The 25,170-nt window shown below is 42.4% G+C and overlaps 2 protein-coding genes across 2 annotated transcripts in view; one reads left to right on the top strand and one right to left on the bottom strand.

Moving 5' to 3' along the window:
- CDR2 (cerebellar degeneration related protein 2) lies at nucleotides 1-24,446 on the bottom strand. Its single transcript, XM_061152998.1, has 5 exons — nucleotides 24,266-24,446; nucleotides 13,626-13,738; nucleotides 3,408-3,556; nucleotides 2,986-3,150; nucleotides 1-1,930 (listed from the first exon to the last, which is right to left on the bottom strand). The coding sequence occupies exons 1-5, from the start codon at nucleotides 24,342-24,344 to the stop codon at nucleotides 1,066-1,068; spliced, it is 1,371 nt and encodes a 456-aa protein (XP_061008981.1). The 5' UTR covers nucleotides 24,345-24,446; the 3' UTR covers nucleotides 1-1,065.
- Nucleotides 23,815-25,170, top strand: part of LOC133063218 (transmembrane protein 180-like) — a 39,131-nt gene continuing 37,775 nt past the window's right edge. The window contains exon 1 of the mRNA XM_061152340.1: nucleotides 23,815-23,906. The gene's annotated coding sequence lies outside the window, so the exon portion shown is untranslated. The remainder of the gene's footprint in view (nucleotides 23,907-25,170) is intronic.

The following is a 25,170-nucleotide window of genomic DNA, read 5'->3' on the forward strand; positions in this document are numbered from 1 at the left end:
TTTGTTCATTTTCATAGGTAATTTTATTTGGTTTTTAGAAAAATATATACAATAAATGGAACCTCAGTTTTCTTAAATAGTTTTAAATTAAAAGTATGCAAGTGAGAGGACAAGTGTATTTCCACAGTCAAGACATCAACACTTTAATAAAGTGGCAGATAGGAATTTCTGCAGCAAGTCACAAACATGTACAGGAATGGTAGGAAGTGAGTAGGAGCAGCTTGAGACCAGCGGGCTAGCCAGCTCAGACAACACAGTGGGGGTGAGGGTTTCATCTTGCCCCTTTAGTGTGAATTTAAGAAAAGAATGATTTGCCTATCCACTACAGCTTTTGAGTACAAACATTTGAATGTGGGGAGAAGGCCCTCCAGGGCTCTGCTAACAAGCTAACTGGGCTAACCAGAGACTGCCATTTCAATTTGGTATTCAGCTGGACTGAGATGTATTAGGATTACCTGTCAGTCACAGTTCCAGTGGTAGTAGATGTAACGAACTCAAAGGCTTGGAGTATTTGTTAATGCCATTTGCTTTGGATGAGACCCCTGCTTTCTCCTGAACATTCTTCACGAATTCACAGTATCCAACAGTGTTTGTGAAAGACCTTTTCATGTGGCAGCCGTCTGACTTCTACATAGTTTTGAGAAGTTAAGCAAGGCAGCAGGAATTGCATTAGCTTTGTTTCAACTCTTGCCATTTCCCCTATATAATATACACTATATTATATATACTATATACTACAGTTACTCCAGGCCTACTTCTCCAGGGGCACAGATCCTCCCTCCACTGGTTCTGGGGCTTTTCGAGGAACTGCAACCTAATCATCACGCTAGCCAGAGGCCAGTCTGTCATGGGATTTCCTGAGGTGCTTAAACGAACTGGATTACACAGCTGCCACCAGGAGTCACCTTCCTTCCTCACTCTGTGCATTTGCTAATAAATAAGCAAAGCAAGGAGGCCAACGTCAGGAACAACATCAGGCTTTGGGGTCGACACACACTTGTGTGAGTGGGAGAGAGAGGTAACAAACAGGAAGCAGGCCAGTGAGTCGTGGAGCTGGCGGTTCACTTAGGAATGAGAGGAGAGAGACCGGTATTTGCTTCTCTGTTCATCTATTTCCTGTTTAGTTTTCTTGATGCAACTAAAGATCTCCTTAAAAAGCGCTCTGTATTCTGGCGGCGTCGAGGTGGTGGGGGAGCTGACGGGCTCTGGGCTGACAGAGGCCGGGCCCCAGCTGCGGGGGCCGGGCTCGGGCTGGGCGCTCGGGGCAGCCGGGTCCTTGGCCGGAGCCCGGGAGGTCTGCACGGCCTTGTGGGCCAGGCCGCCCTCCGCCCGCTGGCACCTCCCCAGCAGCTCCTCGTACTTCGCCTTCAGGGCCCCGTATTGGGTGTCCACCTCGTGCAGCAGGGAGACGCCCCTCTGCCTCACCGCCCGCGCCCTGCGGATGCAGGTCTCCTCGTGGCCCCTCACCAGGTCGCTGCCCGCCAGGCTGCTCAGCACCGTCTCGCTGCTGCTGCGCTTGAGGGGCTTCCTGAGCGCTTCGGGCACGGTCAGGAGCATCTCGTCCAGCAGGCTCTGGCCGGGCTCTTTGAAAGGGACGAACAGAGAGTCGGGCACCAGCTTCTCCACCCCGTTCACAAAGGGATGCTCCGCCCGCAACATCTGCCGCATCTCGGCCACCTCCGCCTCCAGCTCCAGCGCGCGGGCGCGGTAGGCGTCCGTGGCCCCCAGCTGCTGCTCCAGCTCGCTGTTCTCCTTCAGCACCAGCCCGTACTCCTCCTCCACGGTCACCCGCTTCTGCCGCTCCAGGCTCAGCTGCGCCTGCAGCATTGTCACTGTTTTCTTCAAGTGCTCATTTTCTTCCTCATCGGGGCTTTGCTGACTCGGTAAGGAAGTGATCTTCTCGGCAAACACATGATCGTACACGAAGTGCCTGGGGGAAATATTGAAAGACTCTTACACAGGCCGACTGAGAACGCAAAGAGGGAGGCTGATGACTTTTTTCCAACTACCTATTTTTGAGGAGCTGTGATGTGACTGATTTTTTGCCTGTTCCACCCTAGAGCAGTGGCTAAAATGAATGTGTGAGGCTGACAAATTAGCACATGGAAGAAAAGACAACTTTTGTAATTAATTTTTTAAAAAACATTAAAAATGCTACAGAACATCCATTCCCAAAGACTATGACTGGGGCTGTTCAAGGAGATCAGGACAGCCAGCGGTGCTCGGTCTTGGCTGCAGATTAGAATCACCTGGGCAGTCCTAAAACATACTGATGCCTGGGTCCCACCCCCATAGACTCTGACCTAGGGGGTCTGCCACCTGGACTACAGGGTTTGTTTTGTTTAAAGCTCTTCCTACGATTCATAAGATGCAGCTAAGATTAAGAACCATTGCTGCAGTGATTTTAAACCAAGAACATACATCAGAATCACCTGAACAGCCTTTTACTCACACCTAGAGCTTCTGATCAGGCCTGACTGCGATCTGATGAACTGTCAAGTTGAGGCCCGCCAAATGCACGAGCTGGTCTGTCTCCTGGTCAGAGTCCTGGGCAACTTGTAACTGTACTTATTTGCTACCTGCCTCTTCCTGAGACCGAAAGCTCCATGAGGGCAGGAACTGTGTCTGTTTTGCTCACCACTCCTTACATCTGGCATACATCTGCCTTACCACAGGTGTTCAAAAAACAGTTCTTAAATGAAGATTCAATCTCCAAAGTCTAAATTGTAAAAGGCTTTTCTGCAGGCAAAAAAAAAAACAAAAAACGTTTCTGTTTGCCTGGATTTTGTTTTACTGAAATTTCAATTGGACTAAACAACAACAACGACAAAAACTATCACTTGTATGTTTAAGTGGTTTTGTTCAAACCACTGGAGGTCTAATAGCCTAGTGGCATTTCCTCAAAGGGTACTTTTAATATACGGGGTCCAGAACGTGCCAGTGACACGAGGTGTTCTCCTGCTTGCAAATGGAAGGTGCTCTTACTGGCGGAGGTCATACAGCTCTTTCAGAGACGAGACGCTGGGGGCCGATTCCTCCTGGTCATGCCTCCCCTGGCTCCTTCTCCTCTGGCTAGATGATTTCAGCTCCTCCACTTGGCTCTGGAGGTGATCAACGTTCATTTGCAGGCATTCAATTGTTTCAGTCAGACTGTGAGGAACAGACAGAAGCCAATTGCAGCTTGTCATATTAAATTAAAGGCATACGCGGTGAGGAGAGCTTAGTTGCCAACCACTCAAACTGGGCTTTTGTAATTGGAAAAGACTTCTATTTAATCTCTATTCTCCATAGAGAATTAAATTAAAGCTTACCCCATACTGACCTGAACCCACTACAGCCATGTTCTATTCTAGTTTATACTAAATAACTTCCCCTAGGGCTTCTTCAATGGATTCTAAAAAAGTTACCTCAGAATCTTTTGCTGTGAGGCCTTGCTGTCAGCAACGAGCTTTTGATTTGTTTCTTCCAGTTCCCTCGCTGTGACATCTAATTGCTCATAAACCTTTGCATGCTGTTCATTCATCTGCCGCAGAAGCTCCACCTGCTTGGTCAGATACTGGAAGAGATAATTGTGACCAGGTCACACATTAAACACACAAGATACCTGCAGTATTCCCGGCATAGTACAGAATGTATCCTGCAATTCACTTCAATTCTGACACTACCTGGAGTGATAAGGGCTCAGTTCCACAAAACCGCCCCCCATTCAGATACCAGAGGTAAGTCCTAGGGACTACCTGTCCTTTCGACCAAACAGCTATAAATTTGGGAATTCCCATGACCTCCCCTCAGGTTCAGTAATCTGCTAAAACAACTCGCAGAGCTTGGGAAAAGGACTTACTTACAAGTACAGCTTTATTCTTCTCAGATGCACCACCCTCCCTGGAAACCCCTTAGTCTCCTTTCGGAGTTCTACTGAAGCTTCATGGCACAGGCATGATTAATTAAATCATGGGCCACTGGTGAACGAACTTGATTCCAGCCTCTGTCCCCTCTGCGGAGGCTGGGGACTAGGCTGAAAGTCCTAACCCTCTAATCATGTGTCGGCTCCTCTGGCGACCCGTCTCATTCTATCATTCAGGAAATTCCAAGGGATTTAGGACATGGGGACAAAGGTAATATGTATTTTTCATTCTACCATAATACCACAAGTTTATTTTATGAAATGAAGAACTTCAAATCTCAATTAAACTACTTTTCTTAAAAGGAAATGAGTACAGGCCATCCTTCATATGTTTAGTTCCCCTAAAGCTCACCAATACATTTTAGGCTGGTCTACTCTTACAAAGCACAAGACACGCATGAAATTAATATTTGACAGAAAATCTAAGCAAGACATGATAATCCCACAAGAGAAAAAGCTTGGAACACACGATCCAAGTTTAAGCAAAAATATCTTCTACAGAAATAAGGAAAGCCTAAAAGGGAGGATTCTAGATGATTTTTGCTTTAAAAATATTTGATTTCTTTCTTCTAGGTGAGATATTCTGGACAAAGAATAGGGAAAAAAATATTGATTTAATCAGAAAAAGATACTTTAAAACTTAATATTATTCAAAGATATTTTTAATTCTGTGAGAATGCTGTCACCATAATCCTCCTTGTTTGTGAGAAATCTGCCAGATTATTTATTTTGCTAAGGGTGCTTTCCAACGGGCCGAGGATAAAGGGGAATAATCACAATTTTAATGCCTCACTGTCACATTACTTTGATTCCCTACCCCCGGCATCCCCCCCACCCCCGCTGCCACCGGACTCTGCTTGAAGACTATGAAACACTGTATATATTCCAAATGAAACAGTCATAATATTTCTCTGGGGCACAACCAGAAAGAGAAAAAGGTAAGTCTGAAGCATTACCAATGACCAAATGATAACAGACCAAAGACACAACTTTAAAAATACTTTCTCGAGGATTCTCAGACACATCTGTTAAGTATTTGCAAAGCTAACTGACTTCTTTCAAAGAACAGGCTATATGACTTTCAACAGGCTCTTTAAATGGCAGTGTGGCAGAGTTGAAAAAAGTGTATGAGGTCTTTTTCAAATCTAGTTACACAGTTCAGTAGCAATGTGTTGAGAAAACACTTCTTTCTCATACCTTTTCATAACCCTGAAACTCTCGGCTGAGAATGCTTTGGAAAATTCTTTGAATTTTAGGAAGACCACACACACTTTATACCATCCTCGGTGAGGGCTGGGCAACACCCTGTAATCAAGATTTAATATTCTCATCAAAGAGTATGAGTAAAGATTACAGAAAGCCTCATACGAGTTCAGGTGAAGGTTTGCTGTCAAATGAATTTGCTGCACTTGAGGAAAAAAAAAAATCTTGTTTTTACAGAGCTTTTTGGTTTCAGAATTAAAAATGAATTGTGGATCAGTTAGTACCTACCTTGTAGGACTGAAGGGGCTTCCCTCATAGCTTAGTTGGTAAAGAATCCGCCTGCAATGCAGGAGATCCCGGTTGACTCCTGGATCGGGAAGATCCCCTGGAGGAGGGATAGGCTACCCAATTCCAGTATTCTTGGGGTTCCCTTGTGGCTTAGCTGGTAAAGAATCCACCTACAATGTGGGAGACCTGGGTTTGATCCTTGGGTTGGGAAGATCCCCTGGAGAAGGGAAAAGCTACCCACTCCAGTATTCTGGCCTAGAGAATTCCATGGACTGTATAGTCCATGGAGTCTCAAAGGGTAGGACACAGCTGAGGGACTTTCACTTTGTAGGACTGAAAGTATCAAATGAGAGGGAATGAGCACAAGGCATAGACCCTGTGAAAGCCTGTTTACTTCACTCCCTCAATCCCGTCTCCTAGAAGTGTGCCCTTTATCCTTCCTTCTGGCTGGCAATGTCCTGGTGGATTCCTGTCACTGATGGGAATGTGTTCAATCTCTTCAGCACTGGAGTGGAAAAAAGATTAAGAATATAGAAATGTGTTTAACAGCTGCAGACATTATGCAGGCTACTTTATGTCAAGTATAAGGTCTCAAGTAGAGTTTCCCCTGTGGCTCAGCAATAAAAAATTTGCCTGCAATGCAGGAGATGTGGGAGACTTGGGTTTGATCCCTGGGTTGGGAAGATACCCTGCAGAAGGCAAGAGCAACCCACTCTAGTACTCTTGCCAGGAAAATTCCAAAGAAAGAGGAGCCTGGCGGGTTACAGTCCATGAGGTCACAAAGAGTTGGACATGACTGAGGAAGGAAACTATGACAAACCTAGATAGCATATTAAAAAGCAGAGACATCATTTTGCCAACAAAGATCTGTATAGTCAATCTATGGTTTTTTCCAGTAGTCCTGTACAGATGTAAGAGTTGGACCATAAAGAAAGCTGAGTGCCAAAGAACTGATGCTTTCAAATCGTGCTGGAAAAGACTCTTGAGAATCCCTTGGACGGCAAGGACATCAAACCAGTCAATCCCAAAGAAAATCAATCCTGACTATTCATTGGAAGGACTGATGCTAAAGCTGAAGCATAGTTTGGCCACCTGACGCAAAGACCAGACTTACTGGACTTATTCCCCATGGCACAGCTATGCCCCAGTAATCTGAAACAGACTTTTTTTTAACCAGTCTCTCTTACATGGGCCCCAAGATATTGAACGCTTTTAAAGATACAATGTTTAAATTAGATTTGTGGCCAGTATAAAAGGATCAAGTCAATATGTAAATAAGTACAAAGACACTGTTTAGAAAACTACAGTAGGTCCCCCTTATTTGATATATAAAAACCTGTGGGGTGTGGGAAAACACAATGAAACCATTTAGGAAGAACTTGTGATATTTTGGTCTTTGATGACTTGGCTTTAAGGACAATCTGAAGAATGGCAGAGAGCTCGTTTTCATGTAGTAGGAGTTTAATCTTATTATTATTATTAAATCAAAGCTAATCAGAAAAGTCCTTCACTTCTCCAAGACTCTGTGATAGGTTACCTAACAAAGGAGTCTGACTAAACTCGTCAGCAACTTCTAAGAAAAATGTTTAGCCCTCTCAGCAAGCAGTGATATGAGACCAGAGAATCAGAATCCATGTAGTCAGACATTGCTTTAAGGTTGGCCTCTAAAACTTCAAATTAGTACTTAATCAAATTTTTCCAATTCTATAAGGAAATGGGTTAGCTTATTTTCTACCCTTCATTTAAAGGCATGGCTATGCTTCCTAAGTTCTGGTTTTTTCAATTCAGAATCTTTGATCACAGCCTCAAATGAATCTGCCTGGACTGCAGAGATCCTAAAATTCAAGTGCCAAAAAAGAGCCTGAGTACCCAAGTATTTGCCATATTAAACAGGGGAGAGTGATGAGGGGATATTTAAGCAAAACAGTGGCAGAAGGGGAATATGGGGGTAGCAAAATCATAGGCAAAAATGTTACCTTATAGGCAAGAGTATCAGAGTTGAAGTTCCGTAGGTTGTCTCCTAAATGTCTTAGAATATGTACAGAATGTCACCTCAAGGAGTATATGCCTTTTAGGAGTGTAAGGTTCAGGTTATATGAAAAAGCTGTAAGTAGGGGGTCTTTACAATTGAGGCAAATCTTTGAAAAAGGCCAGAAGGATTACATTAACACCTATTTGCAACTGTAGAACCCTGACCTGGAATGCTGGAAAAGATAGACACAGCCAAACACTCATAAAGAATGGAATGGAAATTTGGCTTTTATGTAGTGTTGGGATTATCCTTATATTAAAGATTATAGCCCAACTCCTCTGAATTTAGTATCAAAATGACCTTCTACAACAATGAAGAAATGTTTCCCACTACCTTTGAAAAACCTCTCTCCCGATTAAAATATTACACTTCCCTTGGAGGAAATTTAGGAAAAATTTAAAAAGTATGAAATATGAAAATAAAAGCCACTTATAATCTCATTATTAAAAGCTTTGCTTGTTCTAATTTAGATCTACTTTCCAGTAATTGAAAAGGATTTATTTTTTTTCAGAATTAAGGTTCTTTCATTACTAAAATTCTTGAAACACGGACCAACAGTGCAACAATTCATACTGTCCAAAATATACATATATATGTGTATATATCGTCTCATTGCCTCAGAACAGCCCTGTGCCAATGTCGTGCAAGCATTCTTATCACCATTACACAGCAGAGCAAACAGGATCTGAGAGGTAATTCATTGCCTAAAATCTAGCCAAAGAATGTTCAAACTACTGCACAATTGCACTCATTTCACATGCTAGCAAAGTAATGCTCAAAATTCTCCAAGCCAGGCTTCAATAGTACATGAACTGTGAACTTCCAGATGTTCAAGCTGGATTTAGAATATCAAATTGCCAACATCCACTGGATCATCGAAAAAGAAAGAGAGTTCCAGAAAAACATTGACTATGCCAAAGCCTTTGTGTGGATCACAACAAACTGTGGAAAATTCATCAAGAGATGGGAATACCAGACCACCTGACCTGCCTCTTGAGAAATCTGTATGCAGGTCAGGAAGCAACAGTTAGAACTGGACACGGAATAACAAAGGAGTCTGACTAACAAAGGAGTCTGACTGGAACCAGAACAGACTGGTTCCAAACCAAGAAAGGAGTACATCAAGGCTGTATATTGTCACCCTGCTTATTTAACTTATATGCAGAGTACATCATGAGAAACGCTGGACTGGATGAAGCACAAGCTGGAATCCAGATTGCCAGGAGAAATATCAGTAACCTCAGATATGCAGATGACACCACCCTTATGGCAGAAAGTAAAGAAGAACTAAAGAGCCTCTTGATGAAAGTGAGAGTGAAAAAGTTGGCTTAAAACTCAACATTCAGAAAACTAAGATCATGGCATCTGGTCCCATCACTTCATGGCAAATAGATGGGGAAACAGTGGAAACAGTGACAGACTTTATTTTTTTAGCCTCCAAAATCACTGCAGATGGTGACTGCAGTCATGAAATTAAAAGACACTTACTCCTTAGAAGAAAAGTTATGACCAACCCAGACAGCTTACTAAAAAGCAGAGACATTGCTTTGTCAACAAAGGTCCGTCTAGTCAAAGCTATGGTTTACCCAGCAGTCATGTACGCATGTGAAAGTTGGACTATAAAGAAAGCTGAGCACCAAAGAATTGATGCTTTTGAACTGTGGTATTGGAGAAGAGTCTTGAGAGTCCCTTGGACTGCAAGGAGATCCAACCAGTCCATCCTAAAGGAAACTAGTCCTGAATATTCAATAGAAGGACTGATGCTGAAGCTGAAACTCCAATACATGGGCTACCTGATGCGAAGAACTGACTCATTTGAAGAGACCCTGATGCTGGGAAAGAGGGAAGGTGGGAGGAGAAGGGGATGACAGAGGATGAGATGGTTGGATGGCATCACCGACACGATGGACATGAGTTTGAGCCAGCTTCGGGAGTTGGTGATGGACAGGGAAGTCTGGCGTGCTGCAGTCCATGGGGTCGCAAAGAGTCGGACATGACTGAGCAACTGAACTGAACTGAAAGTCTAGCTATTTGCTATGGAATTGAGGGTTTAAGTCTGAATCTTCTAACACTGAGGTCAGAGCTCCTTCCACTTCCTTTCAAAATCTCCGGAGTTGGAAACATTTAGGAACTATTGGAAGTGCTTTGCAAACTGCTTATCTCTGTTAAGATACTGATTTGAACAAGTACTCATTGATTATCTACTATGTTTGAAAGACCATGAATAAACACAGCAACAGCCTTCAAAGTTGCAGTGGAAAATGGGGAGGTAAGGTGGGGCGGGGAGAGAAGGAGAATAAAACTAATCAAGAAATAAGTATAATATACAGTAGAATATTGATAAAAGTAGTAGGGGAAGCACAAAATGCTTTAAAATTTTCAAGGAAGACATGAGCTCTTGAAATAAGGGCCCCTAAGGCCAGACTCCTTTGACTCCTGTGGGGATAAGGCAGGTTTCCAAGAAGAGAAGCAACAAAAACTCAAGGCTGTAGGCTGCTCACACAACTGTCAGAAACTTTAAGAGAATCCAATCGTGTTTGATGGTGTCAGATCTCATTATTCTCCAAAGCTTCTCTCCTTCTCTTCAGCCAAGAAAAAAAAACTTGCTCTGGAATCTTGAAAAATTAGATGCTGAGTGGAAGCCACACAGGATATATAGGCCTCTCTGGAGCCAATCATTACTTTCAAAGCTTATTTAATCTTTTTTTTAAAAAAAAAAAAAAACACAATGCCTAATAAAATACTGATCAATTTTTATGAAGACTATTTGAAACCCACGAACAGTTTTTGAAAGCATACTTGTATTTCTACTGAGAAAATATCCTTTGACAGTTTCCCAGTTGTCTATTTCCATAATGAGTCACATTTTTGGGGATTTTATCCTAGTATTTTCACCAGTTCCTCATCCTTCTTCATCCACTCTTGAGTAGTTTGTTCCAGGACTATTTTCTGGCTGATTTAAAATTTCTCTGGGTTGGTAGAGAGGTTCCTTTTTGGTTTTCAATATATTTTCTAAATTTAAAAAATGATCATGTATTACTTTTCAAATCAGGAAAATTTCCAATGAACATTCTAAAAAGTTAGTTTAAAACTTGTACAAGTGACTCCATTTATGTAAAGTTCAAACACAGGCTAAACTAATCTAAGGGTATTAGAGTGCTGCTTAGTGGGGGTGGTGACTGGAAGAGCTGATAACATGCTCATTTTGTTTTAATATAACGTTATCTATTATTTTTTAAATTTTTGGCTGTACTGGGTCTTCGTTGCTGCACAGGCTTTTCTCTAGTTGCAGAGAGCAGTAATGCATGGCTTTCTCATTGTGCTGGCCTCTCTTGCTGCACGAGAGCCTGAGAAGCTCTAGGTGAGCGGGCCTCAGTAGCTGCGGCATCTGGCCTCTAGAGCGCAGGCTCAATAGCTGTGGCACAAGGCTTGGTTGTTCCACGGTAGGTGGGATCTTCCCAGACCAGGGATCGAACCCGTGTCTCCTGCACTGGCAGGCAGACTCTTTACTGCTGAGCCCCCAGGAAGCCCACTTTCTCATTTCTCGTCTGGCTGCTGGCTGCAAGGGTATGTTTATGAAAATCATCTGAACTACAGACTTAGCATTTGTGCTCTTTTCTGTACGTATATTTTTTTTTTTTTAAGTTTACTTAAAAGAGAAAAAAAGACATCAGGTTTGAATTAAAGGAAGAGTCCTTCTAAAGTTTAGGGGGCTCTTCAAGAGTATAACGATAAGAGACACTATACATACTGCATGGGTCTTCATTTAGTAGAGAATTAGGTTCTTCAGCTGCCTGGTTACTTTTACAAGCGTGTTCAGGCCATCCTTGGTATAGACTATTGGATAGAGATCGTGGAAGTCTGTTGTGATCTGCAAGTCTGCCTGGGCACAGGTATGAATCGAGCAGGCAGTAAGTCTAGTCTGTAGGAGGACCCTGGCTGTTAAGTGGGTTTAGACAGAATTGCCATTTCATCTCCATTTCATCCCACTCCTTACTGATGTTCAGGAAGCGATTTATAAAGAGAAAGAAAGAAAAAAGTCAACCATAATGGCAGAGAAGAAATCTAAGATGTCTAAAGAGAAGAAATCTTTGTTCTTACTCAAAAAATAGCTTTGGATAAAGAGTAAAATGCTGAACACTACAACACTTGGTCTATGAACCACTGGACCCATGTGCTCCATTACAGAAACAAGAGATCTATGATAATGTTTCTGGAAGTACTCCAGGCTAAACTTATTCAGTTAGCTTTATATTAATACATATAGTTGACTGTATATTTATTTAATCATTAAGGTCTGACCTGGATACTTCATTTCTATTATCCTTTTCAATATCTTATAAGAATCAGGGGTTGGTGAGAGGTGACTGCTGGGGCCACAGTAACACATCTGTGTGAAAGCTTGAGCACAAACATTTTTTAAAGAAAAAAAAATCTCACAGAAGACATTAGATAGTGGAGTGTTATTTACAGATTTGGAGAATCTCAAAGATCTCTGGATTTTTTTCAGAATGTCAATGATCTCTTTTAATTGTTTAATCATCTTCAATACCACAGAAAACAAAAGTAGAAAGACAGGTAACTTAGATCATAAAGCAATTGTGTTTGTAATCCTTACAGTAACAAATAGGCATCATTCCCTAATTATATAAATATTTGGACTTTTAAAATCTGTTTTTGGCAGACGTGCTAAAATAAGTATTCACTACAATATTTAGTTATGGTGATTTGTAGGTGCTTTCAGGGAAAACACCAATACAAGGTGTTAAGACTATGTTTCTACCCAAATTCAAATAAATGTACCCCACAGTACATGATAATCTTCAGGTATATGCCCTGGGACCACTCTATGAAATCTTCCAGTCAGTTGAAAAACAAAGTCCATGGAACAAAACAGGAATGAGTTTCTTGACCATGTATGACACTTGGATATCACAGTTTAAAAATGCCTGGTTTTCCTGCATTTTTAGGTTTTTGTGCAATTCTATGGGTAATAAATTCAATTTTGGTATGGAAAGTTCTATGCTCTTCTGATATAGAAAATACTTAAAATGATAGCTGATGACTTCAATATCATTACAAGGTACACCTTTCTAGAATTATAAAAGCATATTTTGTCACATCATTGGCTAAATTCATAAATCCTGAAAAGGGGGTAGGGGAATCTACTGTATGCATCTTAACTATGATCCCTATATAACAGTAAGAATACTGACATGATAAATTTGTCTTAGTTTTAATGACAGGTTTATTCATATTCAAAAACTGAAATCTGTAATTTCGATTGAAGTCCAGGACTATGTCATTCTACTTTGCATTTCTAACACCTGGTTCAGTATATAATTAGAGCCTAGTAAGTTCTGACCATGATGAATGGTTTCTGTGTTCTAAGGTCTTCTACATTTTCCTGCACATAGACTTATAATAAGAGTCCTGGTTCTACTGTATCAATTTGAGGGGAAGGAGTTACAATTTAAGTGCAAGACTTTTTTAAGGGGGGAGCGTAGTTTGGGCCATGAAATGCTCTGATAGACAATTGTTTGGTTAATATCCATAACTATCATCTTTATAGTCACCTGGCCTACACATAGTTGGGCTACATTAAAAGGACCATTTACAAGATAGCACTTCCATTTTAAAGCCTTAAGCTAGCATTTTCGTATTATGAAATCAGGTACTACAATTTTAAAATTTTTCATCAAATTTAGGATGGTGTTTGGTTAAGGGGAGGGGATGCAGCCAGGCAGGGTTTACAGAGGGAGTCTCAACAGACAGTTTTTTCTTTCTCAGTCTGGTTGGTGGGTACAAGGGTGCCCACTGTATTTTTCTCTTGTACCTCTTTGCATATCTTAAAAATTGCATAATTCTTTTTTAAAAGAAAAAAATAAAAAACTAAATGTAATATTCACAGCTTTACTTTGCTTCACATATTGGTAAATACTGGACCATTTATTTCTAAGTATACTTCAAGTGGGTAGAGAGAAATGTCTTTCATCATAGCAGATTTATGTGCTGAGAAAGCTTAAAGACAGTAAAAATCAACCTCTATACACTTTCCATGGTTCTTCATACCAAAAAAGTCTACATTATAAATTAAACACTACTTTTAATTGCAAGTGTTACTTTAGTAGAATACAATTGGTATAAGATCAGAGACAGCCAATACCTCAAAAGTAACTCTCGTGCTGAGTAAATTACCTCAATCTCCTGTAGCTGCTCCTGATTGGTTGTGTACATCTGCTGAAGAGAATCCTCTAACTCTGTGTTTCGATCCAGTAATGTCTTCCCAAGCTCAGCAGCAAGCTGGAGATCTAGCACAACAAGCAAATCTTATTAGGGTAGTGCAAATGATCTCAGTTCAACATTTTACAGAAGCCAGGGCCTAAAATAAGAATGAACCGAAACCCAACCCAACATATAAAGTTTAAGTCAGATCCCAATGGAAGATGGAATGGCACAGAAGGAAGCCGGATTCTACTTAAAGTTCAGTGACAATGGGGTCTTTACCAGGTTCTGTACTCCCGATGTACCCTTACTGACAAGACGTCAAGAATAGTGATGTACTTTATGGAGGTGTATTCATTTGTTTAGGAATGATCATTCAGCATTGTGACATCAAGATCATAATTAGTTGCCAAAGTACAGGCAAACCTAAATTCCCATGAATTTGGCTGCTATGAATGCAACTGTCAAAGCAAGTGTGTTACAGAACCTGGCCTCCTCAGTGTACTAAAAATTAAGTCAAAAAAAGGAAAATGACATCAGTGATAAGAACACTACCGCAGGTCTCTCTCATTTTTTCTATTTCTTTTCATTCCTTCTGCAAGATGAGCAAACCAGCTAAGCAAAGCAGCGAACAGTTTGTGTGATAACTCAGTCAGAGCTCGTACTTTCATTTAAGAATAAGAACCATATTTCCATTTTAAACCTCACTTTCCAACACTCTCTCTTCTTAGGCATATGTGCGTGTATGACAGCATTACTTTGTTACACACAATCCCAGAAACAAAAATTCACAGATACAAAAAAGGACAATAGTTCTAACATAGGTACCTGAAACACTTTTCTGCATAGTAAATTGGAGCGGTCCTTTGATAACAGTGGAAAATGCACTGAACTGAGTAGGAAAATCTGGAGTTCACTTCTGACTGCCATTTACCAGGTGAACACTTTAAATAGAGTGACTTTAAGCATCCCTACATTTAGTATTCTTGTGTAGAGAGATGACTGTCCTGTCAATATGATTGTGAAAATCAAATGAAATAATACACAAGGAAATACTTTACGAACTAAGCAGCAGTATGCAGGCAAAGTTATTATTAGTATTCATTGATTCACAAGTGAATGACTTCGTTGCTGACTGCCACAGCGCAATGAAAGTATGAGCGCAATGAAAGTATGAGCTATGAGTTATCACACAAACTGTACTGCTGCCTGTTGCTAGACACCATCCTAAGATCTGGCTAGAATGCTGAATAAACGGATTAAGTTCCTGCTTTCCTGACACTCCCAGATTTACAGGGGAAGTCAGACAGCGAATAAGTAAATAAACTTGAAAACTGTGATAAACACTATTTATCCATACACATACGCATATATTCAATAATACCAGACATCATTCTGGGGATATACAAATGAACTCAGCTAACAAACTCCCTGCCCTCATGGAGCTTATACTCTCATGGGAGAAACAGCAGGAAGAAACGTATACTAGACAGCAAAAAATGCTCTTAAAAAAAGAGGGGGAAGGAAGAGGGAAGGAAGGGTATGGATGTGGGAGGTTGAAATTTAAGAACAGGCAACAAGGGTGATATTTGACTCCAGATGTGAAGGACTGAGTAAGTGACTCACATAGATCTACTGAGGGGACCAGCATTCGAGGCAGAGGCAGAAGAAGAGCAAAGACCCTGGGAGGAAGCATGACTGGCGATAATAAGGACTGAAGCCAATGAGGCCTGAGCACACTGCGTGCGTCTGTGTGTATTTTGTGGCTGGGGCAGCAGGAGACAAAGAGGGGTTCCAAGGATGGCCAGCTTGTTAAAGCCAAACTAAGGAGATCAAGATGCTGGTTTTCACCGAAGGAAATGGAACCATGGGAAGGCTTTTGACCAGCTCCACTCCACTCCGGCTGTGGGGTAAGCTGGCCAATAGGGGCTAAGGTGGCGGCAGGGTGACAGGGATACTGCAGTCACCTGGGCGAGCGATCATGGAGGCGTAGATTAGAGTGGCAGAGATGGAGATGAGTAGAGGAGTCAAATACTGGATGTGTTTTGAAAGTAGAGCTAAATAGATTTGTTAATCAACTGGATGTGCTACGTGAAAGAGGAGAAAGGAACACCTCCAGGTTTTATGATAAGGCACAAAGGATTTTCTATTTTAGAAAGGGAGGTCACGATGGAAGTCTCTCTTAAAAGATGTGTTAGCTAAAGCTTGAAGGAGGAGGATCTTACCACATAAACGCCAGGAAGAGGCCCTAAGACGGGAAAGAAATTGGCACGCTATACGGCCCAAAACGGCTCATAGTTTCATGTCTGAAATGCAGTACTTGGTTGCAATCTCAAAAACGACAGAATGATCTCTGTTCATTTCCAAGGCAAGCCATTCAACATCACAGTAATCCAAGTCTATGCCCCAACCACTAATGCCAAAAAGCTAAAGTTGAATGGTTCCGTGAAGACCTACAAGATCTTCTAGAATGAACACCAAAAAAAGATGCCCTTTCATCATAGGGGCCTGGAATGCAAAAGTAGGAAGTCAAGAGATACCTGGAGTAACAGGCAAGTTTGGTCATGGAGTACAGGAATGAATGAGGGGGAACGGCTAACAGAGTCGTGTCAAGATAACACACTGGTCATAGCAAACACTGTCTTAAAACAACACAAGAGATGACTTTACTCATGGACATCACTAGATGGTCAATACTGAAATCAGACTAATTATATTCTTTGCAGCCAAAGATGGAGAAGCTCTGTGCAGTCAGCAAAAACAAGACCAAGAGCTGACAGTGGCTCAGATTATGAACAATTATTGCCAAATTCAGACTTAAACTGAAGTAGGCAAAACCACTAGGCCATGCAGGTATGACTTAAATCAAATCACTTAGAGTTATACAATGGAAGTATACAATGCAAAAGTAGGAAATCAAAAGACACCTGCTGTAACAGGCAAATTTGGCCTTGGAGTACAAAACAAAGCAGCTCAAAGGCTAACAGAGTTTTGCCAAGAGAACGCACTGGTCATAGCAAACACCCTCTTCCAACAACATAAGAGAAGACTCCACTCATGGCCATCACCAGATAGTCTATACTGAAATCAGATTGATTATATTCTTTGCAGCCAAAGATGGAGACGCTCTATACAGTCAGCAAAAACAAGACCAGGAGCTGACTGTGACTCAGGTCATGAACTCCTTATTGCCAAATTCAGACTTAAATTGAAGAAAGTAGGGAAAACCACTAGACCATTCAGGTATGACCTAAATCAAATCCCTTACGATTATATAGTGTAAGTGACAAATAGTTTCAAGGGATTAGATCTGATAGAGTGTCTGAAGAACTATGGACAGAGGTTCATGACATTGTACAGGAGGCAGTGATCAAGACCATCCCCAAGAAAAAGAAACACAAAAAGGCAAAGTGTCTGAGGAGGCCTTACAAATAGCTGTGAAAAGTAGCAAAGCGAAAAGCAAAGGAGAAAAGGAAAGATACTCCCATTTGAATGCAGAGTTCCAAAGAATAGCAAGGAGAGATAAGAAAGCCTTCCTCAGTGATCAAAGCAAAGAAATAGAGGAAAACAATAGAATGGGAAAGACTAGAAATCTCTTCAAGAAAATTAGATACCAAGGGAACATTTCATGCAAAGATGGGCACAATAAAGGACAGAAATGGTATGGACCTAACAGAAGCACAGAAACAGAAGATATCAAGAAGAGGTGGCCAGACTCTACAAAAAAGATCTTCATGATCCAGATAACCACAATGGTGTGATCACACACCTAGAGTCAGACATCTTGGAGTGTAAAGTCAAGTGGGTCTTAGGACGCATCACTATGAACAAAGCTAGTGGAGGTGATGGAGTTCCATTTGAGCTATTTCAAATCCTAAAAGATGATGCTGTGAAAGTGCTACACTCAATATGCCAGCAAATTTGGAAAACTCAGCAGTGGCCACAGAACTGGAAAAGGTCAGTTTTCATTCCAATCCAAAAGAAAAGCAATGCCAAAGAATGTTCAAACTACCGCACAATTGTACTCATCTCACACACTAGCAAAGTAATGCTCAAAATTCTCCAAGCCAGGCTTCAACAGTATGTGAACCATGAAATTCCAGATGTTCAAGCTGGATTTAGAAAAGGCAGAGAAACCAGGATCATATTGCCAACATACGCTGGATCATCAAAAAAGCAAGAGAGTTCCAGAAAAACAACTACTTTTGCTTTACTGACTATGCCAAAGCCTCTGACTGTGTGAATCACAACAAACTGTGAAAAATTCTTCAAGAGATGGGAATACCACACCACCTGACCTGCCTATTGAGAAATATGTATGCAGATCAAGGAGCAACAGTAGACTGGTTCCAAATCAGGAAAGGAGTATGCCAAGGCTGTATATTGTCACCCTGCTTATTTAGCTTATATGCAGAATACATCATGAGAAATGCTGTACTGGATGAAGCACAAGCTGGAATCAAGATTGCCGGGAGAAATATCAATAACCTCAGATATGCAGACACCACCCTTATGACAGAAAGCAAAGAAGAACTAAAGAACCTCTTGATGAAAGTGAAAGAGGAGAGTGAAAAAGTTGGCTTAAAACTCAACATTCAGAAAACTAAGATCATGGCATCCGGTCCCATCACTTCATGGCAAATAGATGGGGAAACAGTGAGAGACTATTTTTTTTAGGTTCCAAAATCACTGCAGATGGTGACTGCAGCCATGAAATTAAAAGACGCTGTTCCTTGGAAGAAAAGTTATGACAAACCTAAACAGCATATTAAAAAGCAGAGACATTACTTTGCCAACAAAGGTTCGTCTAGTCAAAGCTATGGTTTTTCCAGTAGTCATGTATGAATGTGAGAGTTGGGCTATAAAGAAAGCTGAGCACCAAAGAATTGATGGTTTTGAACTGTGGTGTTGGAGAAGACTCTTGAGAGTCCCTTGGACTGCAAGGAGATCCAACCAGTCCATCCTAAAGGAAACTAGTCCTGAATATTCAATAGAAGGACTGATGCTGAAGCTGAAACTCCAATACTTGGGCCTCCTGATGCGAAGAACTGACTCATTTGAAAAGACCCTGATGCTGGGAAAGATTGAAGGTGGGAAGAGAAGGGGATGACAGAGGATGAGATGGTTGGATGGCATCACCGAAACGATGGACATGAGTTTGAGCCAGCTTCGGGAGTTGGTGAGGGACAGGGAAGCCTGGCGTGCTGCAGTCCATGGGGTCGCAAAGAGTTGGACACGACCAAGCGGCTGAACAACAGCAGCCCAACATGAAGCCAGCGTGACAGCAGCTCACTGGGGAGAGTGGTGTGGGAGCTGGAGGAGCAGGTACGGTTCAGGTGACAGGAAGTATCATCGGCCATGGTGGAAAGTTTAGATTTTATTCTAAGTATGTTGGAAAGTCATTTCACTCAGTGTTGAAAAATATACTTATCACACTTATTATCAAAAGAGGGAACCTCACCACATATGATTTTAAAACAATTTTTAGAGGTTGACAAACAAGGTTTAACATTTAATTCATTAAACCAATATTAGAACTTAACCTAGAATAAGTGGTTACTAAAAAGCAACTTTTGTTACCTGGCCATTTGAGGGCATTATTAACATTGTGGTTGGTTCGTTTTCCTTCACAAGCAAAAAAACAAAGCAGCAAAACCCATGAAACACCACTCCAGCTCATTTTAAAACATTTTACACCCATTTAAAATGAAACAGTATACTGTTGGTAGATTGGTGTTAAAATACATTCTCTTGTGCTTTAATTATTAACAATGTCTATTAATGTACTTAAGATTTTCACACCAAGTCTATGAAATATCTTGTATTCACAAGACATCGAAACCTTTTACAAACTGTTCAGCACTGCAAACATTTGACATTAATCTTTTATATCTTTTCAAGGTAGTTAACCCAGATTTTCAAATGAGAAGCACAAAGATGCTAAGAAGTGATCTGACCAATTCCACGTGGTGAGTCATAATAAGCAAAAGAGAAACCACTGTCAACAGATTCTAACTTTCACCCTCAACACAATTCTCTATTATCCATACCCACACACTTTTAAATCTGTTGACAGAGATGTCCCCATACTTCTCTGTTTAAGGTACAGAGTACCTCAGTCTTTTTACTTGTTTTCCTAGGTGACAATGAGAAACTCGAGTTGAGCTCTTCGGCTTTTACTGCCTGCGCCACCAGGGAAAGCATATACAACCCCAGGCAAGTTGCTATCTTGTTTTCACTAGATGAAAAAGGAACTACATACAGCTGAGATTTCCAGAAATAATTATTTTACACTCATAGGGTGTGTAATGTGTATACACAGCCCCACAAAGGAACCACCATGCTGAATTATTAAGGACAAAGCAAACATTACCTAGACATTACTTAAGTCTCTCCTGGCCTGCTATAAAGCAGTGAGTAATTCCTCAGTGGGAAAGACCAGAGACTCACCAAAGATATTCTTACCCAGCAGTCAAAACCTAAGCCAAAACCTCTTCCAGAAGCAAGACTAATTTGAGACCATCTACAGCTATTTCCTTCAGTTAGGAAACTACCTATGTTACTAAATATCAGCCAGGGGCACCTTTCCTGTTGCCACAGAAGAGATGCCAAGTATAGCACTCTTGCAGTAAATATCAAACAGAGAAGAATTTGAGACTTGTCCTTATCGCAATCCTTATTTTGAGTTAAACAAAACCCCAGCCTGGCTCAGTAACCTGAAGTCTTAGTCTCCTAAATATTTCATAGAATGTGTAGGATAGAATTCTGGCAAAACAAGTCTCAGCTACAAGAAAGCGTCTGTGAAGTCACACTGTATAATAGGATATTACTTCATCTGTTAGTTTAAAGACAAAAGTCTTTTTTGGTCTTTAAAAAAAAAAAAAGTTTATTTCCTGTTGTGTAGCATCTGGCTTCCATTACCAAAAGGAGCCAAAAGCTGGCAGTAAGCCCAAGAAGGTTTTCTAAATAATTTGTGGAGGGAATGGGAGAATATTCAATGTCCTTTATTCTTACTTAACACACAAAAGAAAAGGACACAATATAGTTTTGAAGCCTTATACACCTGTTCGTCTCACTTTACACAAGGATTTTCATTAAGAGGTTGTCTTTTCTAAATCCTATTGAACTGGCGTAGGCAACCACTAAAAATACCACAGATTTATTGCAGGCTTGAGAACTGCAACTTTCAGTACTTCATGTTTAGTATTCTTCCACTAATCAGTCTTTGCAAGTGATAATAATCTATTTTAACAATATGAACTATTAGCTTTAAACAGATAGTCTACTCAGCCCTATGCCCTAGGTAAAATTAACTCTAGTAGTCAGGAGATTTTTTTAAAAGATCTTCTTTCCAGAATTCTGAAATCTTTAAATTTCACTGCTATTACATTTTTCTTCAGTTTTTTTCTGAAAAGAGGATGACATATTCCCATGTTAGCTGTAGTCTCTAGCATTCATTCAATAACATTAAGGCTGAAAGTTTTTCCTCTTACAAAACCAAACGCGTCATCTGGTGATGCTGCTGTGTAACTCCTGTTGCCGATGTTACTATAATTGGGAAAGCAAAAAAACTGAATATAAACATCAAGAAAAATGATGGTGTCAGTTTTAATGACCCTCCAAACAGTGATTCAGCAAATTCGTTGCTCAGATGGAAAATGTACTCATCTTAAAAAGCAGAAATCTTAATTTAAACTAAGATTTCATTTGCTGATCTACACCCAAATCCTTATTCTAGGTTCGCACAGCTCGCCAGACGACAATTACAACAGCAGCTGGTCTAAATGAAAACCCAGTCTCTGAAGTCTTTCCACCCGTTCTCAGGGGCACATTTCAAAGCAAGCACCATCATTACCTATAGAGAAGGCTCCTGCTGTCCCAGAAAGGATCTTACTCACAGAGATCATAGTCAGTATTCTTACTTTGTCAACTCAGCCCTCTGACAAAAGACGTTCTCTTCAAAGTATTTTATAAAAGCAACGGGTTTTCTTCTTCTGCCTGCACAGTTTCACATGTTTCTAAAAAGGTATGAATGGTAGGCCACAGCCTTCTGAGGTTAGAAACATTCAACAATTTTAATTTTTACAAAGAATGCCCCAAGCAAACTCTGGTAAAGAGATTCAACCTACTTAAGTAATGCTTCTATTGCTAAAGGAAAAAAAAAAAAAAAACTGTAGTTCTACGACTGAGAACAGGATCTTAGAAAACTGTTTCAGCAACTCTCTACAAATAAGGCTCTCAGTAAAATTAATAGTGAGGATGTTAAAAAATGAACAGACATGTGTCTGCACTTGATAAAATCCCACCAGATCTGCTTATCAGCCTAAGAGGACAGACTTGCTCCCAAACCTTACTCAGCAGCAAAATTATCTAGTGAGGGCCCACCCACTGCCAAGCACTGTAGTGGGCACACCAGGAGGCAGCACCTCCAGTCAACAGATTCCTAGTAAATGAGTAGGATCCCATCTGTCCTATGGACAGGCTCTGCAGTCCTAGGGCCTCAATGAACACCTCGCACAGAATAAACACAATTTTTCAAAAATTAACAAAAGATCCATTAGAAGTTTAGGAGTTAACATATAATGTAATGAAAGTGGGACAAAGAGACCCTTCTATTCACACTGTAGCCTTCAGTCTTTCACAGGCCAAATTCACAGTTGTGATTGTTGGAATTTCACATCTATTCCTACCCCACACACTTGGTTATGACACACAGGATTATGTCAAAGTCCATTGTGATAAAAGACGTAAAAGTCCTCTGAAAAGAACAGACCAAATTCCAAATGGAAACTGGCACTAGGAAGTTTGGACCTGTGCGCTTCAAGATTTCATTAAATTTGCACACCTGATGACTTGGTTTCAATCAGAGGTTACAGAGTCCCACGTCTAACTTCAACATCTTGCATTTGCTCCTCAGTAAGTTGAAATATTACAAGTGGTTGTTCCTAACAACCTCCCACAGGGGGAAAGTGCAGTGTAGACTAACATGCCTGGTGGAAGAGAGCCATGAAAACAATAATCCTGTGTGAGTGCCTTAGTTCAGGTCAACAAATGTTAAAATTGAGTTTCTATTATGTGCTAAGTACTGTGCTAGATTAAAAAAAAAAAAAACTGTACAGAACTACACTTTCTAAATACAGTAAAGAAAAATATTTAGTTTTGATTACAGGGCAAACTGCTTCATTTCTTTATAGAGAAAGGTTGCAATTGCAAAATAGTTGCCTCATAAATTCTGGAGAAAGTATCAAACTAGGCCATCAATCCTTCTGGGGCATTCTGAAAACAGGTTAAAACGTAAGACAAATCTGCCTTGTGGATGTTGTGAATATGATGGCAAATACTGCGCTGCAGCCACTGAATAGGTTAGAGACTATGTAAGCATAATTACTTACATAAACTTTGACTTATACAAAGACTATATAAACTCTGATTTAAGCCACAGGCCACAACATATTGATTTAAGAAATCACCTTCCCCCAAAAGAGTTCCTTATGTTTCTTTCCTGAGTCTTTTAAGCCTACATTCTTTTCCCCCCTAAGTTCAATGGTTAGCATGAACAAACATCATGGTCATTTAATATTCAACTAAATGAGATGTTAATTTTTTATGCCAGATGAGAGCTGAAAAAGTTGATTTAACAGAATTGCTGAAAGAGAAGATGCCTGAAAAAAATTTCTCAGGAGACAGGAAATCCACGACAGGCCAAGATAGGAATGATGCCTGTTGTTAAAAAGCTAGGGGGCAAAGCGAAAGACATTCACTTGGCATCTGGTAAATAACGCATAAGTAGCCCCCCCCCCCACCCCCATCCCGTCTAAGACCAACTGAAAAAGCTGTAAACCAGGTGGCGAAGAAGAGATAGGGGTTTGAGCAGTGACTAGGACGACTCCTCATTCTGAGTGTGCGGGTTCAAAAATACTTTGCCCTACGGCAGAAACTAACACAGTATTGTAAATCAACTATACTCCAATAAAAATCAGTCAAAAAAAAAAAAAAAAAAAAAAAACCCAAAAAACAAAAAGAACGACTTGGTCCCACATTGGTGGGAAGTCACTTGGCCGCTGTAGCATCCGCGTTACCCATTTGGAAAAGGGGAACAATATGAGTTACTCTCTCAACGGAGTTACTGTGCGGATCAAATGTGTGCGCGATTCCGGCCACACGGCACTGCTACCCCCGGCCCACCACCTGCAGCTGCTCACACTCGCCGGCTGGGAGCACCGGCGGTGGTTCCTCCCCGACGCGGGCAGTCCGGTAAGGGGCCACCCCTCTCCGCTCCGAGGAACGCCGTGGGGATTAAATCAGTTAATCCCCGGAGAGAGCTCCAAACGGTGCTTGGCGCCCGGTCAGCTCCGGACACGCAGTAGTGGCGGGGACGATGGGGGATGCTGATGACCGCGCAGGAGCCCGGGCCCGCGCAGCGGAGTCCTCCCGCGCGGGACCAGCAGACGCGACAGTCCCAACGCCAGGTGAGCGCCAGATCTTCCCAGATCCTGGCGTCGGTGGGCCCCAAGCAAAATCAACTTTTTAACAGTTTCGCGGCCAGGAGGTGAAGTCTCGAGCTGGCAGCCGCCCTGCCCTGGCCAGGCCCCGCCTGGCGAAAGCACCCTCACCTTGCTGGAGGTCCTGGTGGTCGTACCACGGCTCGTCCTCTTTCATCTCAAACTCCTCCACCAGGTTTTCCGCCAGCATCTCGGACGGCTCTTCTGGGGGCAGCGGCCCCCGCCGCCGCCGGCCCGCCTCAGCCGCTGCCGCAGGCTCTCCGCCGGCCCCTCCGCCCTCAGCCAGAGCCGCCCTCGGGCGGGACGCGCCGCCGCCCAGGCTCCACCGCGACGCCTGACCACAGCCGCCCGCTGCCGCCGCCGGCGCCGCCACGGGGCGGCCCGCAGCGCACGCCTCGGACCGGCTTCCCTCGCGCCCAACCGCCCCAACGGCCGGCGCACGGGCGCGAGCGCCTGAGTCGGCTCTCCGAGCCGGCTGCTCACGCCGCAGCCGGGCCCAACGTGGCACTTTGGCAGAACCCTCCCCGACCGGGGCTGCGATTCAAACCCCCGGCGGCGCCTCAGCCAATCGCGAGCAGGCCGCAGGCCGAGCGGCGGCGACGTCGTCCAATCGCGTCCCGCCGCAGGCCCGCGGTTCGCCCTTATCAGAGGCAGGCAGCCAATGGTGACTCCGAAGGAAACAAAGAAGGCGGGAAAAGGCCAAGGGGTGCGGCCGAAGGTCCCGCCCTCTCCTCTTTTCGAAAAGCTTCTGGGCGTGCATTCGGCGAGCTGGGGTGAGGAGGTGGTGGCCTCCGCTGCCCCTGTGGTGGGTGGCCGGCTGCCCGGCCGGTGGACGGGCTAAGTGGGCGTGAGGGTCAGACGTACGGTCTACGAGCAGCGGACGGTTGCGGGCGGGAGGCGCGAGGCGTGCCGGGACCCTGAGGTCCGCTGCTCCGCCGACCCCTGCCGGTCTTCTGACTCCCAGATTTACTCTGCTTGACTCCGGGAAATCGAGGATCGGTCGGAAGTTCAGGGCA

The sequence above is a fragment of the Dama dama genome, chromosome 10 (genome assembly GCF_033118175.1).
Source record: "Dama dama isolate Ldn47 chromosome 10, ASM3311817v1, whole genome shotgun sequence".
Taxonomy (NCBI): domain Eukaryota; kingdom Metazoa; phylum Chordata; class Mammalia; order Artiodactyla; family Cervidae; genus Dama; species Dama dama.